The sequence below is a fragment of the Neopelma chrysocephalum genome, unplaced genomic scaffold, assembly GCF_003984885.1.
Source record: "Neopelma chrysocephalum unplaced genomic scaffold, ASM398488v2 Primary Assembly neopelma1_97017, whole genome shotgun sequence".
Taxonomy (NCBI): Eukaryota; Metazoa; Chordata; class Aves; order Passeriformes; family Pipridae; genus Neopelma; species Neopelma chrysocephalum.
This window is the reverse complement of record NW_020925659.1, coordinates 2564356-2586497: the sequence shown is the minus strand read 5'-3', so window position 1 is coordinate 2586497 and position 22142 is coordinate 2564356. Positions and strand designations below refer to the sequence as shown.

Here is a 22142-nt window from a genome sequence, read left to right as displayed (position 1 = left end):
GCAAGATGGTTTTATTTTGTTTTTTGTTTCTCACTATGCACGTCTTATTGGCAATAGATGAAATTTGTCTTTCTTAAGTCTGGTTTGTTTTGCCCACAATGGTAACAAGTCAGTGATCTCCCTGTCCTTATCTCGATCCATGAGCTTGTAATTGTATTTTCTCTCCTGTCTTATTGAGGAGGGGAATTGAGAGACCATCTTTGTGGGCACTTGGCAGATGGCCTAAGTTAACACAGTTGTTATGGGTTTTGCAAAATAAGACTGAGGCAACACCTTTATTCTTAAGGAAGTATGAAATTGAGGATGGGCTAGTTATATACAGTCTCAAGAGAAACTTGTGTAGAAAATGGGCTAAAATTAAAGTAGTGAGGAATCTTTCTCTCCAGATGAGTGAGTAGTGACCAATTCTGTGTAATAAGTACTGTACAGAAGATGAAGTGGAACAACTCCATCTGAAGAGACTAAGTCTGTAGCTGCTTTGTTCTTTTTTCCATCCCTTACGTAAGATGCAGGATTCTTTTCGTCAGGCTTGACATCTGTTTAGATGTCTCTCTTTTCCGACACTGTGTGCTCTAAAGCCTTGTCTATGAAATGTTGTGTGTCCTTCTCTAGTTTTGAAGTTCTCTAATGACAGCTTTAAGTTAGTTACTCCTTTAGTACCAGGAGCTATTTATAAAAATATTAAATTTCTGTCTCAGAGAGACTCCATTCTTCCACTGAATGAAAACAATTTGAAGTGAAAGTACTTTGAACTGCCGTGGACTGTGTCAGAGTTTTTCTTAGGGTCTAGTGGAAGTAGAGACAACATTATTTATAGCTAATATTGCCATAGCATAAAACTTAAAAAAAAAAAAAAAGAAAAGTTTCTGGTAATTGGATGTATTCTTCTGGGGATTCTAGTTGTGGATATATCCATGCAATTTTTCTTCCTTTTTTGGTCTTGAATGAGCTGTAGATCAGAGCTAACTGTGATTTGTGAGCACAAAATAAATACCAAATTTAATATCAGGCCATTAATGAAAAATAAATTATGAAATCCAGCTAGAGAATCATCTTTTTAGCAATATTTTCCCTTGATTGATGTAATTTTGATATTTGCTTTTTCAAACTGATGAAACAGAACATCTGTCCATTCCTTCTCTTGCGTGGCTTGTGATATCTCATTAAGAAATGGAAATGTATTTATTTCAATAATATGAGCATTCTTCGTTCTCCTTCCCCAGTAGATTTGAAGCTGTCTGGAACTTGTGATCCATACTATTACTTAAGATTTACTGAAAAGACCCAAATCTGTCTGAGTTGGTCCTCTAGTTATGTGGTGTGCCTTGCCAAACAGAATCAACATTTTTTTGGATAGTGACTTTGCTAGTGTAATACTCATCAAAGGCTGAACATTCACATGGAACTACAGCACCTTCTTCAGTTACTTGAAGTGTGGGGTTACTTTATGTGATGTTTTTCTGTCTTTAGAACTAATTTTGAGCAACAGAGGGCTATACTATGCTTGGTGTCATCCATCTGGTTTAAGTGTGCTGGGAAGCATAAAAGCAGTGCATCTCTGGATATTGGAGAACATAGCGAGGTTATGGTAAGTTTTAATTCCTCATAAAAATAATATATTTTTTAAAAACTTGTTCTATCCTGATAGTTTAATGTCTTAGACTTTTAGTCCATTACAGCAAATGCACACAATGCAATATTTTCTGAAAATATTTCGTCCAGTGAAAGCCACCTAAAATATTAAAAATATTAAATTCTAGGTAAAATATATATTTCCGAGGGAGTGGCATTTGATTAGTTCTTTAGTTTATCCTGAGGAGGGTAACAGGAAACAGGAATGACTTTCCCAGAGCCTTTAAAAAAATACAAAAGCATGGGAAAAATTGATCAAATTGAATACTTAAAATTATTACATTGCAATATTAGGTATAAAGCAATTTGTTATGTTCTGGAGGAGTAGTCACAAAGCGTAAATATACTGGTGATAAAAGAAATTTACTTGTTTCAATTCTGTGTCTGGCAGTCAGAGTGGTTCTCAGGGTGTCCTTTCTTTTGAGTAGCTGTATGGAAAAACTAGGGAGACAAATTTCTGAAGGAAACACTTGGCCATTTTTGAATTCCCCTCCTACATCTCATTTATAGTAAGCTGAGTAAAAATTTTGGAAATGCGACTTGTTTTTCTAATGGAAAATATAGTGTTTGAGCCTAACTTTAGAGCTAAGACTTTTATACCCACATGACTGGAAGTCATTTAATTAATGAGAATACATATAACTGTATAGCTTACAAATAAGGGAATCAAATACGATCCCGAACAGCTGGAGAACTTCTGCAGTTTTGTGAGATGCTTGAATCTGACACAGTGCTCAAGATCTTTTGGATTGTTACAGAAATGATACAGAAGTTCCCTGAGTAGAAATTTGTAGTGACTTGGTGTGCAAACTCGACACAGGCAGGAGCTGGGGAGAAGGACCTTCAGCATATACCAGAATTTAAATGAAAGTGACATCTTGTCAAGATGATTATGAAGCAGTGAAAGGTACCTTGCTTGAATACCCAGAATAGAGAAACATACATACAGACCTTACTTAGAGTGCTATAATAAACTTTCAAATAGTAAAGACTTCTCTGAAGTGGATTTTACCAGAAGAGACTAAATTAAAATGGAAAAGATACCAGATGGATGCAGAACATTTTATACTGGGAAAACTCCTCGGCAGCTAATGTTCTTAGGTAGTTGGACAACTTGTTTTCCCATTTGCTCTTGTAAAGAGACTCTGCTTTCTGGATATAAAATATATAAAAAAAATTATTTCAATATTTAGAGCATAATCAGAAATACTTTTGCTCTGTATTTGTCTTCTTTTTTTAATATGCTTCTCAAGGGTTTGGTCCACAGATGTCTTTGGTGATGTCACTAGCTTATTGCAGCTTTTGTTGCTTGGAAATACATCGTTAATGGCTATGTTATGTATGTAGTGCAACTGCAATGTGTTTAATTTTGATTTTAAAAAAATTGTTGTATAGTATTTCTATCACGCTTATCCAAACCCATGTTTTCTAGGTTACATGGGTAGATGAATTCCTGCATTTCATATACGTGTTACAGTTGGATTTGACTTTTGGAATATAGTCCTTGTGGCACTGCTTAGGACTGCTTCAGAGTAGTGCTGAATTTCACATACAGCTACTCACTGAAATGCAGCACACTTCCCCCCCCCCTTTTTTATTCCCTTATTACTGAAGCGTGAAATTAGATGACTGTTGGCACACATGACACTGTGTAAGAAATTTCTCTAATACCCTGAGTGTTAGAGATGTGTAGGTGAACTTGACTGTCATAATAAAGGACTTAACTGGAAACTTGCATAACCATCACTGGACTGCTTCTGGTGCCTGGATCAAAGTGTGAGGACTGCGGGGTTCAGTGCTGCTAAAGTCTTTGATTTGGTAGGGTAGAGTAGTGGGTAGGATGCTCTAACTGAACAGTTTTATTTCTGTGAAAGTGAATAAAGTTGTCTTGGTATGCTTGAGATTCTCCTGTTCGGGAATGTCCTTAATGTGGCGTAATTTGTCATCTTCAAGCAAGCTATAGGCTGTATTGGTTCCTGCAGGTGTATTAAAGCTAGTTAAGTATTGATTTAGTATTTCAAGCTACAGGAATATCTGTGCAGTCATCATTGGTATCTTTTGGCTCTTTGAAGCCACAGGGCAGTTCAGTTGAGTCTTCTGATATCCTTGTATGTATCAATCTTTCTGTACCTCTCTGTAGGTATTTTGAATTATTTGGTTTGTTTTGCTTGTGGTTGACGTATGCATTAACAAATGCCTTAAGTACTAGTGGTCTTTATAACTTGTACTGGGCATGGCTGGGACAGAGTTCATTTTCCATATAGCAGTCCATATGGTGCTGTGTTATAGACTGGTGAACAAAACAGTGGTAGAAAGACCAGTGTTTTAGTTGTCACTGAGCAGTGCTTGCACAACATCGAGATCCCCTCTGCTTCTCACTGTGCCAGTGAGTCAGCTGAGGGTTGGCGAGAGGCTGGGAGGGTACACAGCTGGCACAGCCAGCTGGAATTGCCAAAGGGAGTATTCCATGACTCATGACATCATACTCAGCAGTGAAACTGGGTAGTTGTTTTTCCAAAGTAGATCTTGCTTAGAGCTGGAGAGGCATTGGTCTGCTGCTGGTGAATGATTGTTTGTGCATCCTTTGTTCTCTTTTTTTTTCCCCCGTACTTATTAAACTGTCTTTAAATCAACCTGCAAGGTGGTTTTTCCACACAGCCATTCCTCCCTCTCCCCCTGCCCCCACCTTGCTTTTGCTATTCCTTTTGTCTTGTCCTTCCTGCTGGTGCAGAGTGAGAAAGCAGCTGAGTGGGGGCTTATCTGCCATCCTGCATCAAAACTGTGGTTTTGCAGTACAGGACTGTGGTTTTGTATGACATCAAAAATGAAATCTGTAGTCATTAGATGGGTTAGTTCCAAAAATGTCCTGTAAGGTAATGAATTCCAACATTACTTTAATGTTACCCTACTCCTTTTTAGCTTTTCTAGAGGGATGCTTGAAGTCACTTCAAGCCTGTTCCAGCAGGTGTTGCAGCCCCAGAGGGTTATTCTTTATTCCTGTTCTATTTTTAAAGTGCAGTAGTGAACTCTCAAGTAAGAACTTGGCATTTAGGGAGGTGCTCCTGAATTATTTTTAATCCAAAAGTACCTTCAGGACTCTTCAGGTAGAAACACAGGTTTTTGAAAAATACTCTTTCTGTACCTCTAGCCTTTCATGGTTAGCAGTTTGCACAAACTTTGGGAGATGATTTATGGGGATTGTTATTCATGCTGCTTTACATGTGAACAGTGGCACGTTTATCCTGGAGTCTGGAATTTGCAGCACCTTACAGTATTAGGTATTAGATTATGAGTTTCAGAGGTATTCCTAAATTACAAAATGTTGTTTGGCTGTGTTTCTTTGTAGGCCTGCATCAGCAATGTGTTTTTGCTTTAAGCCTTTCATTTCAATTCTCCCCATCGGGGATGGAGAAAAAGTTCTCTATATACATTTAAATTTTTATTTTTTTTTTTTGGGAGATCTCTTGAAAGCTGGGTTAGTATCCTAACTGGCATTAAGGCAATTCAGGAACTTTATTTTTCCAAGCTACTTGCACATCTCTGTAATAAATATGTTTTTAGATTCCGAAGACAACTTTGCGTATTTTGAAATAGAGTTTTGTTTATTGCCCAGAAAACATATAGGACTTATTGGATAGAGTTCTGTCTTTTTTTAGTATCAAGTTGTTTGTGGTTTGGTGATTATAACAGGTTATTAGGGGTGTTGAGCAATTTGATTGAATCCAGCAGGATCCCTGGATATGTTTAAAAGCTGTGTAGATGTGGCACCTGGGACATGGTTTAGTGGTGGACATGGCTGTGTTAGGTGAACAATCAGACTCGATGATCTTGGAGGTCTTTTTCAGCCTAAATTATGCTGTGACTGTGTGATACCAGGCCCACTTTAACATGATTGTGGTGCAGAATAGCTATTTCAATTAATGTCATTTTTATTGTCTTCAAATCCTAGTTAAAAAAAAGCAATTGCATCTTGATTATGTGTAAACTCCACGTCTGTCATAGACTCTCTTACACCTTCTTCAAAGCTTCAAGCTTATTTTCAGGTGTTGGCTGGAGCTTGTGCTGCAGTTTCAGGGCATGCACATGGATGCATTTTTTGTCAGAAATTACATTCACTCATCTTGTGCTCCATATAAAATGGTTTGAAACTTTGTGGTTTTAAAATGACTAAAACTGTGTGAAGATCACTTTAACAGAAAGATACAGATTATTGATTAGCCCTGATCAAACTAAATTGATAAGGATAACTTCTGGCTAGGCCTTTGCCACCCAGGACATTGCTGGTAAATGCCTTTGTTCCTAGATGAGGAACTTAATTCTTTTTAACCTCCCTTATGAACATTTGACTTTCCCACTGCAGTCTCTTAAGGTCCAGATCTCTTCTATAAGTAATAAGTCAAATTGAGTAGTCACTTCCATTTGAAAAACTCGTGTCATGTCTGTGGGTATTTGTTGCTTTGTGAAGAAATGATGCTGGTTTTTTTACAGTTCTCTGAGATGGATTGTCATCGTGCACTGTGTGAGTTAAATAACCCTTTACTTTGGTGTACTAAGTGCCTATGGCACCTGGTTTCTTTATTGGCGAGGGAACTGAGCCTGCTTTGCCATTTATATCCTTGGCTGAGAAAAACCTGCTGGCAAAAATAATTTGATCTCATGCGCTTGGTGGTAACGTGTCCTGGAAATAGAATACATGTGCGCACCACATGGAAAAAATAGTTATTGCATGGTAAAGAATTCTTTTCCACTTGCTCTTGAAAAGAATAAATAAAGTGATCATGTAGCAGAGGTATTTAGACATATCTGAATCTGTGGCATTTTCATCTTAAGACAGCTTTAACGGTTAGTTTCATACCTGCTTTTATAAATGGCATAGAATAAGGCAAAATGCAACTATATATATATATATGCTAATTGATTCAAATATGAAGAAAAACTTCCAATAAGTAACAGAAATGCTGTGACCTTTAGTCAGATTCTGCCTGTTTTAACAAAATACAAACCCCCCCAAATTATTTAATGATAAAAAGTTGCAGGTAGGTAGTTAGTTGTCTACACTATCCCTCAGCTCCTTCCAACGTAATGTAGAAAGTTTATATTAATAGTGAAGCATCACGGTTTTGTGGGATATAAAAAAATTAGATCTAAAATAGTATTTTGTTGGTATTTTACCATTTCTTTGTGGAATTCCTGTCACTAACTGGAACTTACTGAATGCATGTGGATGGACATGGTTTTTAAGTGATTGAGCTCTGGGCACAAATATCACCAATCTGTATAATTTTTTAAGCCCTCTAGATAGCAGGTAATACTCCAGTGTTGTATCTCCTTTCCTTTTTTTTCTTTTTTTCTCTGAAGCAGTTTGCTGACAAGTCTCTCGGATGGTCTTTTAAAAATAGAAGAGATCAAATATCTCTGAAGTATTTTAAAATAACAAGTTCTTAGAAAATAGAATTGAATTTGCAATATTGGTGCTCAAAATACGTTCAGTGGATGGGAAATTTTGCTGTTTGAAAGCGCTCTGATTTATTTTTCTGAGTCAGTTTGAAGCCTTTGGGGACACAGGGAATAAGGGGAAGTACTGCTTGTGAGTTGTGAGAAATAGAGTTGCAGCTGCTGGTTTCATGTCTGACTTTTGTGTGAACAAAGGATAATTAAGAGATGTTCCTACTCATGGCTCACATACTAGTTGTTACTTTCACACAGTAATGTGTAGAATGGCAAGACTTTGGCATTGAGTGCTGGCCCACTGTTAATACGAGCTAGAGATGTTTGTGCAGCAATGCCAGCCATTTTAATGCCTTTTTTTTTTTTCAGTTCAAGATTTAAGCTTTCTGAGTAGACTTTGAGTTGCCAGAGCCGAGCTCTATATCTTTAACCTTTAGCCTCGAAGACTTTTCTTCTCCAGTTTGAGTTTTCCCACAAAAATCAAGCTATAGCTTGAAAAGGTTTCTAGTCAAACTCAGTTTTCACCTCATGCAGTCTATCTAAGGTCATTACTTCAAGTCTTTCCTCAGCTTTGTTTGTGATCTGATGTGTGCATCAAAAATTATCATCTTGTAATTGGGAGGCAGTAGAACATGATGGTTGTTGCAGATATCCTTCACAAGATGATTTTATATTTCCATATACTGTATGTATTATTTACCTGCTTCTTTAAATGTTCCATTGAAAATATCACCTGCTGCATAGCTGCACAGAATCCAGTCTCATTGAATCTTGACCTGCTGGAAGTTTCCAGCTAATACACCAATGTGGTTAAGGCTGCCAAAGAGATACTGAATGATGCCTTCAGGATTAAGGGATTGAACTAAGGGTAGTGAAGAAAGAAGAAAAAGGCTTTCACCCATGCCTTTGTCTGCATCTTACAGGTAGTGTAACAGTTCAATCTGTGTTTTTTCTCAGGAAGAACTCCTCCTTTTTTTAACAGGATTTATGCTTGAATACTGACTTCAGGACTTCTTTGGAAGAAATTCTGACTTTCTCTTTTTTACCACATAACACACTTCCTCCTTTTCTATTTACAGCTCGTAAAACTGGGTGTGCTGTTAGTTAACTATTTTTGTACTTACTGCTATTCAAAATAGATAAACCCAGCAGTATCAATTCCTTTTAACATTAAAAAAAATATATGCAGTGGTCAGATATATTGGTATATGCAAAATATTTTAGTCAGTCATCTGTAATAGTGCTATGAAAGGTGTCTTTTCTTTTGAGTACTGAACTTACTAGAAATCAAAGTGGAACAAACAGCAGGTTGCTGAAAATTTTGGGTGCATTCATGTTTGAGATGAAAGGCTTAATACTAATTACTAAGAATGTTCAGTCTGAATATTCATTTAAGGTTCGAGAAGAAGGATGAAGAATCTCAACATTAGCAAGTTTTAGAAACACCTTCTTACGAATCAGAAGATAGAAAACTGTGTGTCAGTTGTCATCATAGGGGTTAGTTATTAGCAGACTTACTGAAAAGCTATTGCAATTGATACACATGAGATGCAGTACTACATTTATACTATTTTTTCAGTAATTAGAATAGTCATACATTATTATTCTATAAAGTAAATTAGTTTTAGGTCTTTGTTTAAAAAACAAGAATTCTGGTGCTGATCTCTTCAGAGGATTTTCTTATGGAAGGTATAAATAGAAATCACAAATAATGATTGCACCATTAGTCTCAAGCTAAATAATAGGGTAAAAAATGCAACTTTAAGGGTTGTCTTATTTGAACTTTGCCATTCTGTATAAGAATTCAGTTATGTTGAATGTAGGAGTTCTCTTAGTGAAGGCTGAATTTGAAAACGAAAAGTGGTTTGAGGAAGTTGGTTGTTCAGACTACCAGAATGACTAAAGAAGTACTTCTGTAATCTTGTTGTGGAAATAACATAGAAATCAAAGTGGTATAGGAAATAACTTTACTTTTTTTTTTCTGTGCTGGGGGTTGTTTTGTTTAAAAAGAAAATGCTCTATATTGAAGAATAATCACAACATTTTATTAAATGCTGATATTTAGCATTACCATGATGTAAACTCATGGTCTTGTCCTGTAGTTGGGATGTTTTACAGGGTATTATTCTAAGATTGGGGCAAACAGGTTTGTCAAGATTTTATTGTTCTAAAGGCCTGTTTTTGTGTTTCCTAGCCACTCACTACTGCCACTACTGTCTTCTCCTTCTGTATCTGTCTGAGAGTCAAAAACTACACAGCCTTTTTATGATAGATATATGTACACAGCCTTTGTGCCTGTCTTCTGCTAGTCCTGATTTGTTAGCCTGACAGAAGTCACTGGAAGTGAGACATAGCATAGAATCAAAATTAATATTGTCTTAATTTACCTATTTGGAAAAAGGTAACTGTACCATTCTTGTCTTCCCATCAGTACTCGTGTTGTGATTTAACCCCAGCTGGCAACTAAGCATATGCAGCTGCTCTCTCACTCCCTCATCAGTGGGATCAGAGGGAGAATCAGAAGAGTAAAAGAGAGAAAACTCGTGGGTTAAGATAAGGCAGCTTAATAGGAAAAGCAAAAGCCATGCACACAAGCAGAGCAAAACAAGAAATTAATTTGCTTCAGAGTTCAGCCATCTCCAGGAGACTATCAAATGTAGTGGTGACATGGGAAGAAAAGCATCACTGCAAACAGCCCCAGCTTCTTCCTTCTTCTTGCCAGCTTTATATACTGAGCAGGATGTTGCATGGTCTGCAATATCCCTTGGGACAGTTTGGGTCACTTGTCCTGGCTGTGTCTCCTCCCAGCCTCCCCTGCACCCCCAGCTTCCCTCCCCAGCGTGGCAGTATGAAACGCAGAAAAGGCCTTGGCTCTGTCTAAGCCCTGCTCAGCAAATACAAAACCATTTCTGTGTTATCAACCCTGTGTTCAGCACTAATCCAAAACACGGCCCCACGCTAGACACTGTGGAGAAAATTAACTCTGCCCCAGCCAAACCCAACACAACTGGTCTCTTTCGCATTTCATGGAGGAAACTGCATAAAACCCTTTGTGACAAAGCTGTTAAGAGGATAGGGACTAGAGACTGGCTGGATGATGGAAGTTTCACAAAGAAAACTGGTTGGTGTTTGGGAAAAAAATTACTTTATTTTGAAGAGGTGAGGTTAATATCTTTACAATGATTCTTTTTTCCCCCCTTCAAGTGAAGATGAATTCAGAAAAGGCATAGGAGGTGTAATGCTGCCTTTCTTCTGCAGTGGAAAAGGTTAACAGGAGGAATATTGTTGGGTGTGTCTAAATTTAGAGCTGGACAGACAGCATGGAAAAAGAGCCAGCTGACTTTAATCTATATCTGGTCTGAATTTGCATAGGCATTGGAAGGGGTTTGTAGAACTTTTGTATATGAAGTTAGTAATTTATATTCAGGATTCCTGGATTTGAAAGTGGAAACCTGTGTGAATTAGCACCTGGGCCATTCAGAAAGGTTTGGAATTCAAAAGCTGAAAGGAAATAGAAAAAAAAAGGCAAAAATCCCCTCTGCCTCTGAAGTTGTACTTTCTGAAATATCCTATATATGGGGACTGATATAGCAGCTAGTGCTTTAAATATGCTGATCTGTGTGTAAATTATTGCAAGATATATAAGATAACATATAGTGGTGGAGCTGTAATGCTGCCATCTTACCAGAGGGAATGTTTAGGACTGGCATCCTGCCACAGTCTCAGATATATAGGAATTGCAGACATTTTGTTTGTTCTTCACAGTTTGATGATTCTCAGGAATGTTTCTGTGACACACAGGGGATGTGTGTAAAAAGTGAGGTTATTAAGCCACGCTAATAAATTGTGAAAGTAAGTCTTATATGGAAGAATATCAATATTAGTTTTGTCTTAAAAATCATATATCCACATTTAGAGAACTTCAGGAATATACAGTCTTACATAAAAAAAAATAAAATAGTTTTATTCATTTAGATTACTTCCTTATGTAGGAAACATACATGTCATCCTGCATGCCAAACTGTTTTTCTCTCAATTAAAATGACTTCAGCAAACATCCTTCTCATTTTGTTTTGAAATTTAGAATACAACTTGCTTTTTATCACGGTTGCATGTAAATGCATTTTCTTTGTGTACGGTGCAGGTGGTGTTTGCAAAGATTTGTGTCTGTACAAGTGTGTGGCAGAATTGTTGGTTGCTGTTCAGTAAAGGAAATGGTTATGATAGAAAGTAGGTGGTTGTTCTTAAGTTATGAAAGGTGCTTTCTCCCAGGTTACTAAAGATGCTTGGAAAACCTTGTGCTAACCATATGTTGTGAACTAGTTTCTTAGCTAAAATGTTATTTAACAGGCAATTATGAAAAGCATGTCATAATCTCCGTAGTATGTTTGTGTAACTAACTGCACCAAAGACTGAGAGATAACCCAGGTAGGTAGGCGTAGGACCAAGGTGTGTGTTTTCAGCCAGTGACTGTTAGTTTATATCTCTTTGGCATTTCAGAGCCAGCTCCTTAGTATATTCGTTCACTATTAGGCTGGGTCCTGTGGTGCTGCACTGGTTTTAATTTTATAAGTACATTGCATACTCAAATTTCTTCCTAATGCCTGGGAGCATAGGTACCCTTATTTGTATTAATTTCAGATCATTCTGTATCTTCACAGTGTGCTGACTTCCTAAGAATATTGCACATCTGGAAAACTGAGTTCTGAATACTTACATGTACCTTTTGGAGTTAGTTCTCCATTCCATTTTATATGAGAAGATTTTCAGCACTTGCTTAATATTTAATGATATATTACTGACTTCTTTACTGTGTGTTTTTTGTTTCCTACCTTTGTTGAAATCATTAAAGTGCCTTTTTTTTTTTTGGCTGGGGCAGAGTTAATTTTCTTCCTATTAGCTGGTACAGTGCTGTGTTCTGGATTCCATATGAGAATAATGTTGATCACACACTGATGTTTTGGTTGTTGTCTAACTAGTGCTTACCCTAAGTCAAGGACTTTGCGGGTGCACAAAAAGCTGGGAGGGAGCACAGCCCAAACTGCTGACTCAAACTGGCCAAGGGGATATTTCATACCATGGAACATCATGCTCAGTATATAAACTGGGAGCTGCCAATTGCTTTTGGGGAATGGTCTGGGCATTGATCAGCGAGTGGAGAGCCATTGTGCATCATTTGTTTTTTTTTCCTTGGATTTTATTTCTACCTCTCTTTTTTTCGTTATATCACTTGTTGTTGGCATGATTATGATAATGATGATTATTCTTATTTTATTTTCATTATTAAATTGATCTTAACCCTTTTCCTCATTCTCCTTCCCATCCCACCAGCATGGGAGGTGGAGTGAGTAAGTGGCTATGTGGTACTTAGTTGCCAGCTGGGGTTAAACCACAGCAGAAATGCACTAAAATGTAGAGATTCAAGTCATGTTTGCCACGTAAAAGTGGTGATCGTGTCTGTTTAACTTAAAATTAAAAAATAAATACAAAGGAAAAATTAAATATGAGGTGATGTGAGAGTTTGAATAAAACTGTGTGGGGACTTATCAAAGAGGACTGTTGTGGGATTCTTTCTTCATTGAAAAGTTTCAAGGTGCTCTTACAGCATAGACAAAGTTAATGTGAATCTTAGATTTTTGTTTATCCTTAAGGAAACTTAAAAAAACCCAACAACACAGGTGTTATGCAAAGCCATGTTTTTCTAGCAATGTATTGTTCTCTTAGAGATTAATCTTTGAGGAAATGATCTTTTGATATAAATTTTACCTGTTAAACGCACGTTTGATTTTAAATTTAAATATAAAATCTCAGAGAACAGAAAATGTAGAGTAAGTTGTACTGCTTTGTAAGCTCTTTCTTCTCAGTAATACTCATAAAAGAAGCTGATCCTTAGAAGCAAGTTGCTAGCTGTTCTTTGTTCAGTAGATATTTTGGTACTATTTTTTTCACTTTTTATCCTTAACTTTCAGATCTCTCATACCTCTGCATTAAAATTAATGATTCTTGATGAAATGATGATTCATTTCTTAGTGTTCTGAATTCATAACTGATTTATAAGTATTACAGAGTCAATTTGAATCTAAAATCTTGAAAATATTTAGGAATGCATTGGAATATATTTCATACATTATAAGTTTATTTTGTGTGTTCTGTAGCTTTTAAGCATTTAGATTTGAATATTTATTTTCAGTCTTAAAAAAAAAATTCCTGTCTTTTAATCTCTTGAATATCCCTTTTATATTTTTGGAGGAGTTTTTTATTCACCTTACACTTGGAAAATGGGACTTCCAAACTGCTCAGTTATGCAGAGGTGTGCTTAGGATGCAAGAAGCTCAGCTGGGGTTTGAACTGGCAAAAGGTGTCAAGAGTAACAAGAAAAACTCCTGTAGGTATGTTAGTACCAAGCATAAGGTCAAGGAAAATGTAGGTCCACTGCTGCGCGGGACTGGCAGCTTAATTATGAACAACACAGGAAAAGTAGAAGTATTCCGTTTTCCCTCTGCCTTGGTCTGCTTGAGAAAGGTCAGCTCCCAAGTCTCTGTGCCAAGAAGCAACAACAAAGTAAACAGCAAACCACTGACAGTAGACGAGGACTGAATTAAAGTCCAGGTGTAGCAGCTGGACACACACACGTGAACAGGAACTGTTGGTCCACCACCTATCTTATTCAAAAGGTCATTGAAGTGACTGGAAAAGGGCAAATACTTTACCCATCTGCAAAAATGAAAATTCAGGAAATTGGAGACTACTCAGTCTCACTTCCTTCTTGGGGGAAGTTATGGGACAGGTGTTTGTGGAAGTTGTTTTAGGCACGTGAAAGACAAGGAAGTGGCTGGGAAAAACCAGCTCAGGTTTACCAAGGATAAATTGTGCCTGACTGACATGATGCTTTCTGTGATGGAACCACTGGTTCAGTGGATGAAAGAAGAGTTATGAATGCTGTCTGCCTTGACTTTAACAAGGCACTTGGTGTGTTCAACACTAGCACTCCTGTAGACAAGTTGGTAAGATACAGTCTGGACATACAGACCATGGAATTTGGCTCACCTGTAAAGATCAAAGGATAATCTGATGTTAATGGCTCGAAGTCAAACTGTCCTTGGAGTGGAGTTCCTTAAGTGTCAGTGTGGGCTCTGGCAGTGCTATTCAATATCTTTGTAGATGTTCTAATGGTAGGATCAAACCCTCACTGAGTTTGCAGATGACTTCAAAGTGGAAAGGGAAGGAAGTGTGTGGGAAGGAGGAGCCACCATTCACTCATAGAGACATTGACAGGCTGGAAAATTGGACCAACAAAAATTGCATGACTTTTAACAAAGACAAATAGGAACTGCACCTGGAATTGAGTAAACTTCAGTGTCAGAACAGGCTGGGAACTGACTGGCTGGGGTACAGCTCTGCTGCAAAGGGCCTGTGGGTTCTGGGGGACAGCGAGCATAACGTGAGCTAGTAGTGTACTGTGGCAGTAAAGGAGGCAAACAGTGTCATGGACTGCATCAGGAAGAGAACCATCAGTGGATCAAGGCATGTGCTTATTCTACTCAGCACTTAGTAGCCCAGCATAAGGTGATTAGAGGGCTGGAGATTGCTGAGGAGGGAGAGAGAACTGGTCATCCCGTGCCTGGTAGATTCAGAGAAAAGTACTCTATTTGCAAGGATGTATAGAGTGACAGGTTATTAGGATAACCTAATTTAGGGCTGTGCATTCAATAGAAGGTTGGACCAAGTGATTCTCTAGAGATTCCTTCCAGTTTAGACTTCAGTCTATTATTCTACCAAGCAGATGATAATTTTTTTGTTACTTTTTGAAAGGTTGCCCACAATAGTCCATGGTTATGATGCATTCTGTCTGTTCTTGTTTGAGCAGACTGAACTAATTTGTATTCAAGATACTTTGTCTGCAAAGCATAAAACATTTTTCTTTTACATGGGCTAGAGATTTCAGTAGTCACTGACATTGTTTGTGCTGTGATTTGTCAAGCATATAGCTTTACATACAGAAAGATATTAGTTGAAAGCAAAATAAAAATCATTGATCTACATGGTGACATTGTTATAATCAAATACAAATTATGATTTTTGGGTTTTTAAAAGAATTTTATGGATATAAACTGGAAATATATATCAATAGAATAATATTCATAGCCTATGACTGTATTAACGAAGTTTTACTTGGGTTAGACTTGACACTATCTCTAAATAAATATATTTGTTTCATGAGATATTGCAGTTGCTGTGAAAATTGAGCATTAAGTTGTCCTAAATAGATTTCAGATGTAAAAGCTTTCTTTCTGAAGCTCTTAACAATTTGGAGAAAAAAGATGTTGGTAACTATTTTCCTCTCCTTTCTCTCTTTCTTTCTTTCTTTCTTCCTTTTTTCTTTACTCTTTTAATCTGTTTTCTTCTTTTACTCTTTTCCTGCTTTTGTGGGTAAGTTAAATGAATTGTGTTTTACTAAAGCTTGTATATTGATTGTTTGTAGTGGGTGTTTTCTGTGAACTGGGTCTTTTTGTTGAGTCTTTTAGTGAAATGCTTTTCTTGGTTGTATTTTACTCCTGTAAAACCTTTTGCCAAAATGTCTTATTTCTCTGACTAAATTACAAGAAACTCTCTTAGGAAAAGTGTAGTAGTGTTTTCTCAGACAAAGGACACTTTGGGCACCTTTCGACACTTGGTAGAATAACTTCACTGTTTAATTTTGGTGTGCCACCTTTCTAAAAGACTTATTTTTTAATGAAAAATATTTATTCAATAAAGTTAATTTTTAAAGTATCATATATAAACCATTACATTTTATGCCTTTTTAGTTTAGAGATTTCATAGTGTGTTTTGGAAGTAGTATGGAACAGTCTGTACAAGATTTCTAGGCATTTACAGTATTTAAAAAGTGAGGCTTATACAAAGATGTTGGAACATATTTTTCAAACACAACACGTAGCTTTTCAACAGTATATAAGTTATGTTTAGAAAGTTTGTGAAAATATCCAAAAAAGGCAAGAGGGGTCAGAGTAATCACTGTAAAACTTGGTTTCCTTTGGTATGTTCTCTAAGTTAAATAGCCATCCTTGTCATACATACCTGTAAGTGGAAAAATGCTGGTGAATAACAGCAATGTGCTCATCTTGCTGGCTTGCCCTTGGCTTTCTCAAATAAACATTTTCTCTGGCATCATTGTGAAATGGAAGTCAGGCACATGCTGAGAAAACTCTCTCAACTGACAGTGTACAACAGCTAACCTTTGAGTAGGCTAATGTTTAAAACCATGCAAATGAGAGTTATTCCGACGGGGTTTTCATATTTAGGGGAAGTAAGGGAAAAAAAAATAACCAACCTTACTGTTTTCTGCCAGTGTTGGAGGAGGGGAATAAGAAAGTGATGGATCAAAATCAAACAGACATTTCTACCTTTTGGATTGACAAACTTCAGTAGAAGTGTTGGTGGTATTTAGAACAGCATGCCTCTTCCTCACATCAGTTTCAAGAATTGATCTGGAAAGACCAGTGTGTTTACTTGCTGCACAGCAGACCTCCAAAAGACTGCTGTTTATACTGGTATTTTTCAGACAAATCTCTTCACTGGAAGTCTGCAGGGAAGTTCTCTCCTACCAGAGAGAACTTCTGCGTAAATTTGGAAGTGATACTTCAGTGAATTAAGTTGATTCAATAGGAGTTTATTCACAAGTGGAGATTACCTGACCAACTCCTAATGTAGCTGTAGGAGGAAGTGGTTGATGGCACTGACAGTGTAGTCTTTCACTGTGGCACTTCTCTTTTGTCCTGTACTAGCAGCTAGTAATTTGAAAATGGCATTAAAATCTTTAGAAAAGAGCTCATAAAGTACTGGGAGCAGGAAGGTGAGAATTGGGGAGCATGACTCCTAAGATCACAGTTGGTTTTGACTAGCTTTTGTTAGCATTCTGAGCAGATGAGAATCAATTAGTGGGACGAAGCATTGAGATGCCAGAAAGCGCCAGAAAACAATGATTCATGCTCCAGTACAAACCGGATGGATGTGGGGACATAATTACAGTGTGTAATCAAAACTGAAACAGTTAGTTTGCCTCAGCTCACTGGTAGCTCAGGTTTGCCCTTTCTTTGGTAGAAGGGCTTAGAGAGCCCTGTGTTCAATGTGGGTGGGAGTAATAGACCCACAGTACAGCCCCTGGAGTCGTTTGGGAGTGGATGGGGGGAAGCAGCTGGGTCAAACATGCCCACAGATTTCAGCTGTGGCCCATGGGAAAGTTGCAGAGGTTCGTTGTGTCAGAGTTTTTGTGGTTTGAAAAGCCTATCTACTTTGTTGCTCTCAGCAGTTGAGCAAATACTATTTTCAGCTACTTTGAAGGAGAAAACTTGGGGTGAGAGGAGCGGTCTTTGATTTCTGTAGCTGAGAGAGCAAAATCTCTGGTTGAATCTGCAGTCCCCTTCATGGCTAGCTTCAGAAACTTAGCCTTTTCTGCTTCTGACTTGAGAGCAGATTTTGAAGAAACATGTGAATAGTTCTCTGCTATGTGGGTCACAGAATTCTTAATAATCCTTTGACCAGAAGTCAAATCTTAACAACAGTAACAAAAGTATTAAGTTTGTGGCAGTTCTGTCTCCTGTGAACCAGAGGATGCCAAGGCGTGTGTTCTTTTGGAGTGGCTTCTGACTGAAATTCTTCCCTCAGAAAGTTACAGTTACTATTATTATGCTTTGGAGAGCTAAAATAGAAAAAGGGCTACCAAAAGGACTTTTTCCACTTCCTTTGCATTTATAAGGGAGAAACACTTGAAAAGGGAAATGTTAGATTACAAAAGTTGGTTATGACACTAAGATCTGATATTTCTTTACAGTAATTAAAATAATTAATTTTAAATTAGAAGGTACATATTAATCCATTCCTACACAAGGTTTTTTTTTTAAAAATTTAATAGATTTCTGTAAAGGTCTTCAAGGAAATGTATATTCTAACTGAAGGAAGAAGTCTGTAGTTTGTTAATTTTTTTATTTTAGAAGGGTTGAGGTTTTTTGGTTGAGTCCATTTTTCCGTTAGTCTGAATAAACCAAAACTTAAAAATTGTCTTAATCATATATTGACTGAAGATTTTATTAACAGTAATACTAGACGTTTTCTTTATAATTCTTTTCAAGGGTATGCCCAGTAAGCAGGATTTGAGTGTGTGGAAGCTTTGAGTCAGATTGCACAGCCAAACAGCTTTCTTGTTAATAAAGCACACAGTTTTGTGTTGTTCTTATATAGGCAATGATTTGACCAGAGTTGTAGAAGCTAGACCCAGACATTAACTGATATAAAATAAATTATATTTTTTTGTTCACACAGTTACTGTGTGAACCTTTAAAGCAGGTTTTGACATGAAGTTTCATGAAGCTCCTTTTAGCTCCATACATAAATGCATTTGCTTGTAGTTTTATGTGAATTAGAGTTCTATCCAGATTTATGGATGCAAACTGTGTTTGCTTTTCAGGTTCCTGGCAAGATTTCTCTGTGTAATGATTATGATTGCCAAGGTAGCAGTTGCAATTTTGCTGCAGTGCAGACTTGACCATAATAATTCCTGTTTTATACTCGTATATTTGTATGTCTGGTCAACTGTCCTGTCATACTGTCTTCAGCTGGGGCACATCCTAGGAGGTTGTTTGGAAGTTTTTTGTCAAAGTGCATTATAGTGTAAATTAAACTTGACTTTACTGAGTGGGAAACATGCAAATTGCAGCTAGGACTGATGCTTCATTTTTTTTTTTATTGGCATAGGTAGAAGGTGAGCAGAAATAAGGAGCTTTGCTATGATGGAAGTAGAAGGGGCAAATGTAGAGCTGCATTGTTGGATTTGGTACTGTAAAGCAAGAGCTGAATGTCCATCAGAAAATGTCAGAGATACTGATTTTCACAGAGCTAGACTAGAGTTGTGAGTTACAACTAATGCTGTCAATAAAAGTATGTCTAAAACTGTGTTTGATGAAGAGGGTCAAGAGGGCCTAGCATGAGTTAAGTCCAGAAAGGTAAAAGGGGAAACCTATGACTGTGTAACTTAATTCTGATCTACAGTCTTCACTTAATCTGAGTTCAGTGCATTTTCCTGAGTGGATAGTATTTTGATTCTCAGGGTAGAAAAACATGAAACTGTTTGTTTTTTTTTTTTAACATTGGTTATTTGCCTTATTTAACCATATGCCTAGAGACTAGCTCAATAGGTTAATTTTTACAAAATAGAAAAAATACATGTGAAGTTGCCATGTAACTGTTTCACTTCTTTGGAGAATAAATGTATCTATGCAGGTTTTGTCTCTTTTATATATTCTTCCTCTGTAAGAAAGATGGGCTTCTCTATCTAACTATTATTATTACTATTATTACTGCTCAGTTTTTTTTTTACACACTCATGAGAGAAAATGTCAGTTTTATACTACAAGTGAATTTTTAAAAATGTTTGTATCCATGTCTAGTTACAGTATGCTTGTTAAACAGAACAATTTTCATATATTCATAAAGAAATAGATAAAAATTTTCAAGTTGTGGCATTTTTTTAAAAGCAAAAATGATGATGGTATGTAACTTATTCAAAAATACATTTCAGTAAATGAGTTGAAAGTGAGTTGAAAAATGGTACTAGGTCCACTGTAGATTTTTATTTAGATAAATATTGTCTGTTAATGTAAAACCATTCACTGTAGGTATTGTATGATCTACCAATAAAAGAATAACAAGAGCACAATATGAAAACCACATATTTATCAGACTTTGTGACACAGTTGGGAAAATAAAATAGTATGTCAGATGAACTATAGGCATAAATGCTCAATTTTAATATGAGAAGAAGAAATGTCACTGGGAAGAATATACTTCATGAAAATCTGGTTATGGATAATTTATCTTTTTGGTTGGTTGGTTGGTTTGTTTTTTTTCCCCCCTCCTGGGTAAACAGGTCATGTTTTCCTTGAAATCTGTGGAAAATTTATGTGACCAATTTAAACTCCTCATCTAAAAGTAGATTTATATTTTCTATGAATGAAGGAATATTTTACTTTTGAAAATATATTAACAATACTGTATAGAGCTTGCTAACGTGTGTGTGAAATGTCACTTACAGGTGCTGACCTTAAAGAAAGGGCAAAAATGCACTCAAGTGAAGTTAGTTCTTTTGTCTCAAGAGCGAGAGCAACTATTAATGAATTGGGTAAGTAACCTCTCCCTTGAACAATGTTATTGTAACTTTAACCTGAGAAGTGTTAGATCAGAGGAATAACATAAACATGCATGATTAATTCTTGACAGGTAGTCAAGTACCCATAACTGTTTAGCATCACCTCACAGATCTTGAATTGGAAGGCACTCAATAAGGATTATGGAGTGTGTTGGTAAACATGAATCATTGTGCACTTATTCTTTTAAAATGTTCCAAAATGAGTTGGAATTTTTTAAAGAACGCTAGAAAAGCTAAATCTCAACGGGAATAGAGGTGATTTTTCCTTCTGTTTTTGTAAAGGATGGATTGTTCAGTGACATCCAAGTGCTTTACAATTTAATTTTCACTGTTGAATTCTTGCGGTTGGTATAATTAGTACAGTGTAATATATTGTAGAAACATGTTAAACATCGACTGCTGATAGAAATTTAGCTACTAAGCCTTCTGAAATTTTGCTTAATATGCAGTTGCTCTGGTGTAGTAAAACCTGTTAATAGTTTGAGTTTTTAATGGACTTGTACCAGTTTTTAAGGTACAATTTCTCTGTAAGTTCTACATTATGAATTCACCATCAAATAATCATATTTTTACATCTCTGACGATCAGTTTTAATATAATTGTTTTTCAACAGGGTATTGCCAGTATGTTCTGTTGAAAAGAGAAGTATAGTGTTCCAAGTTTGAAGCAATTAATTTTCTGCATTTAATTTATGTATGAAACATATTCTGCCACTTGAAATTTTGGCACAAAACTCTGAGGAATAAATAATTTCTCAGAAAATGTTTTTAGATACGTTTCCTTAAGAACACTATGTCAGATATTGTTTTGGCAGAATGTTATGGATGGATACCAGTATGTTTTTTCAGGTAAATGACAAACTGCTGAAGAATGTGTCTTTGATTAGGTACTTCATGGAGAAACTTGTGCCCTCAACTGAGTGTCGTGTCTTTGACATGACAGTAGACTCTCAGGGCTCTTTAAATAAGTAAAATCTGTAAAATACCTAGAAGTGAATAGATCATTAATTTCCTGCAGCTGATATTGTATATCATGCTGGTGTTTGTCCTTCTATTGGAATGCCAAGCAACAAATTGTTCAGTTCAGGATTTTGTAAGAATTTTGGGAGGCTTCCTTAGCACTAATATTTTTTCAGCCTTTCTTGGCCTGAAGTTACTGGAAATACTTTGAGTTGCTGTTAATGTTTAAATTAGGGGCAACTGGTTTCAAGATTTTCCGGTGATTTGTAAGTGGAGTTTTTAAATTCAATTATTTTTGGATTTTAAAGTGAGAAAATTTCTGAAGCCTGAAGTATTTGAATACGGCATTCTGCACTGAATGATGGAAAATATTCACAGTGATTTGATGCTTTTTTTTTGCCTCAGAGTTGAAAAAAACTTTGAGAAAAATATTTTATAGTCTTCATCTTCATTAAGGTTCCTGTAAGAGTGTTTAATCACTAAATATGTAAGCAAATTTTCAGTGTTATCTGAAAGTTTTACATTGGATCATTATGCTAACAGTGAATTACTTGAGGTTCAGGAAACCTCTATGAGTGCTTTTATTCATTGATCTCTGATCTCTTTCTCAAGAAAGAAGCCTGGAATTGTGAGGTAGTGGAATTAATATTTGAGAACCCAGGTCACTGAAGTACCTAGATAGGAAGGTTTGTGTGGGGATGTAATAGCAATTAGACATGCCTCTGGTTGAAAAACAGAAACCTCATAGCCCTTGTCTCATAGTGTAACAAAACTTTTTTGCTTAGGTTGACTGTGTCTCTCTCCCCTCTCCCGTTTTTGCCTCTTTCTCCCCCTTTTCCCTTTCCCCTTTCCTTACTCCCTCCGTCTCCCCATTTTGCCATTTCCACTTTAAAACATAAACA

At 36.6% G+C, this 22142-nt stretch overlaps 1 protein-coding gene across 1 annotated transcript in view; it reads left to right on the top strand.

Moving 5' to 3' along the window:
• Nucleotides 1–22142, top strand: part of AUH (AU RNA binding methylglutaconyl-CoA hydratase) — a gene marked incomplete at its 5' end in the record, with an annotated part of 111764 nt that overhangs the window by 15989 nt on the left and 73633 nt on the right. The window contains one exon of the mRNA XM_027671011.1: nt 20168–20254. Coding sequence (XP_027526812.1) covers nt 20168–20254 — 87 coding nt within the window. The remainder of the gene's footprint in view (nt 1–20167; nt 20255–22142) is intronic.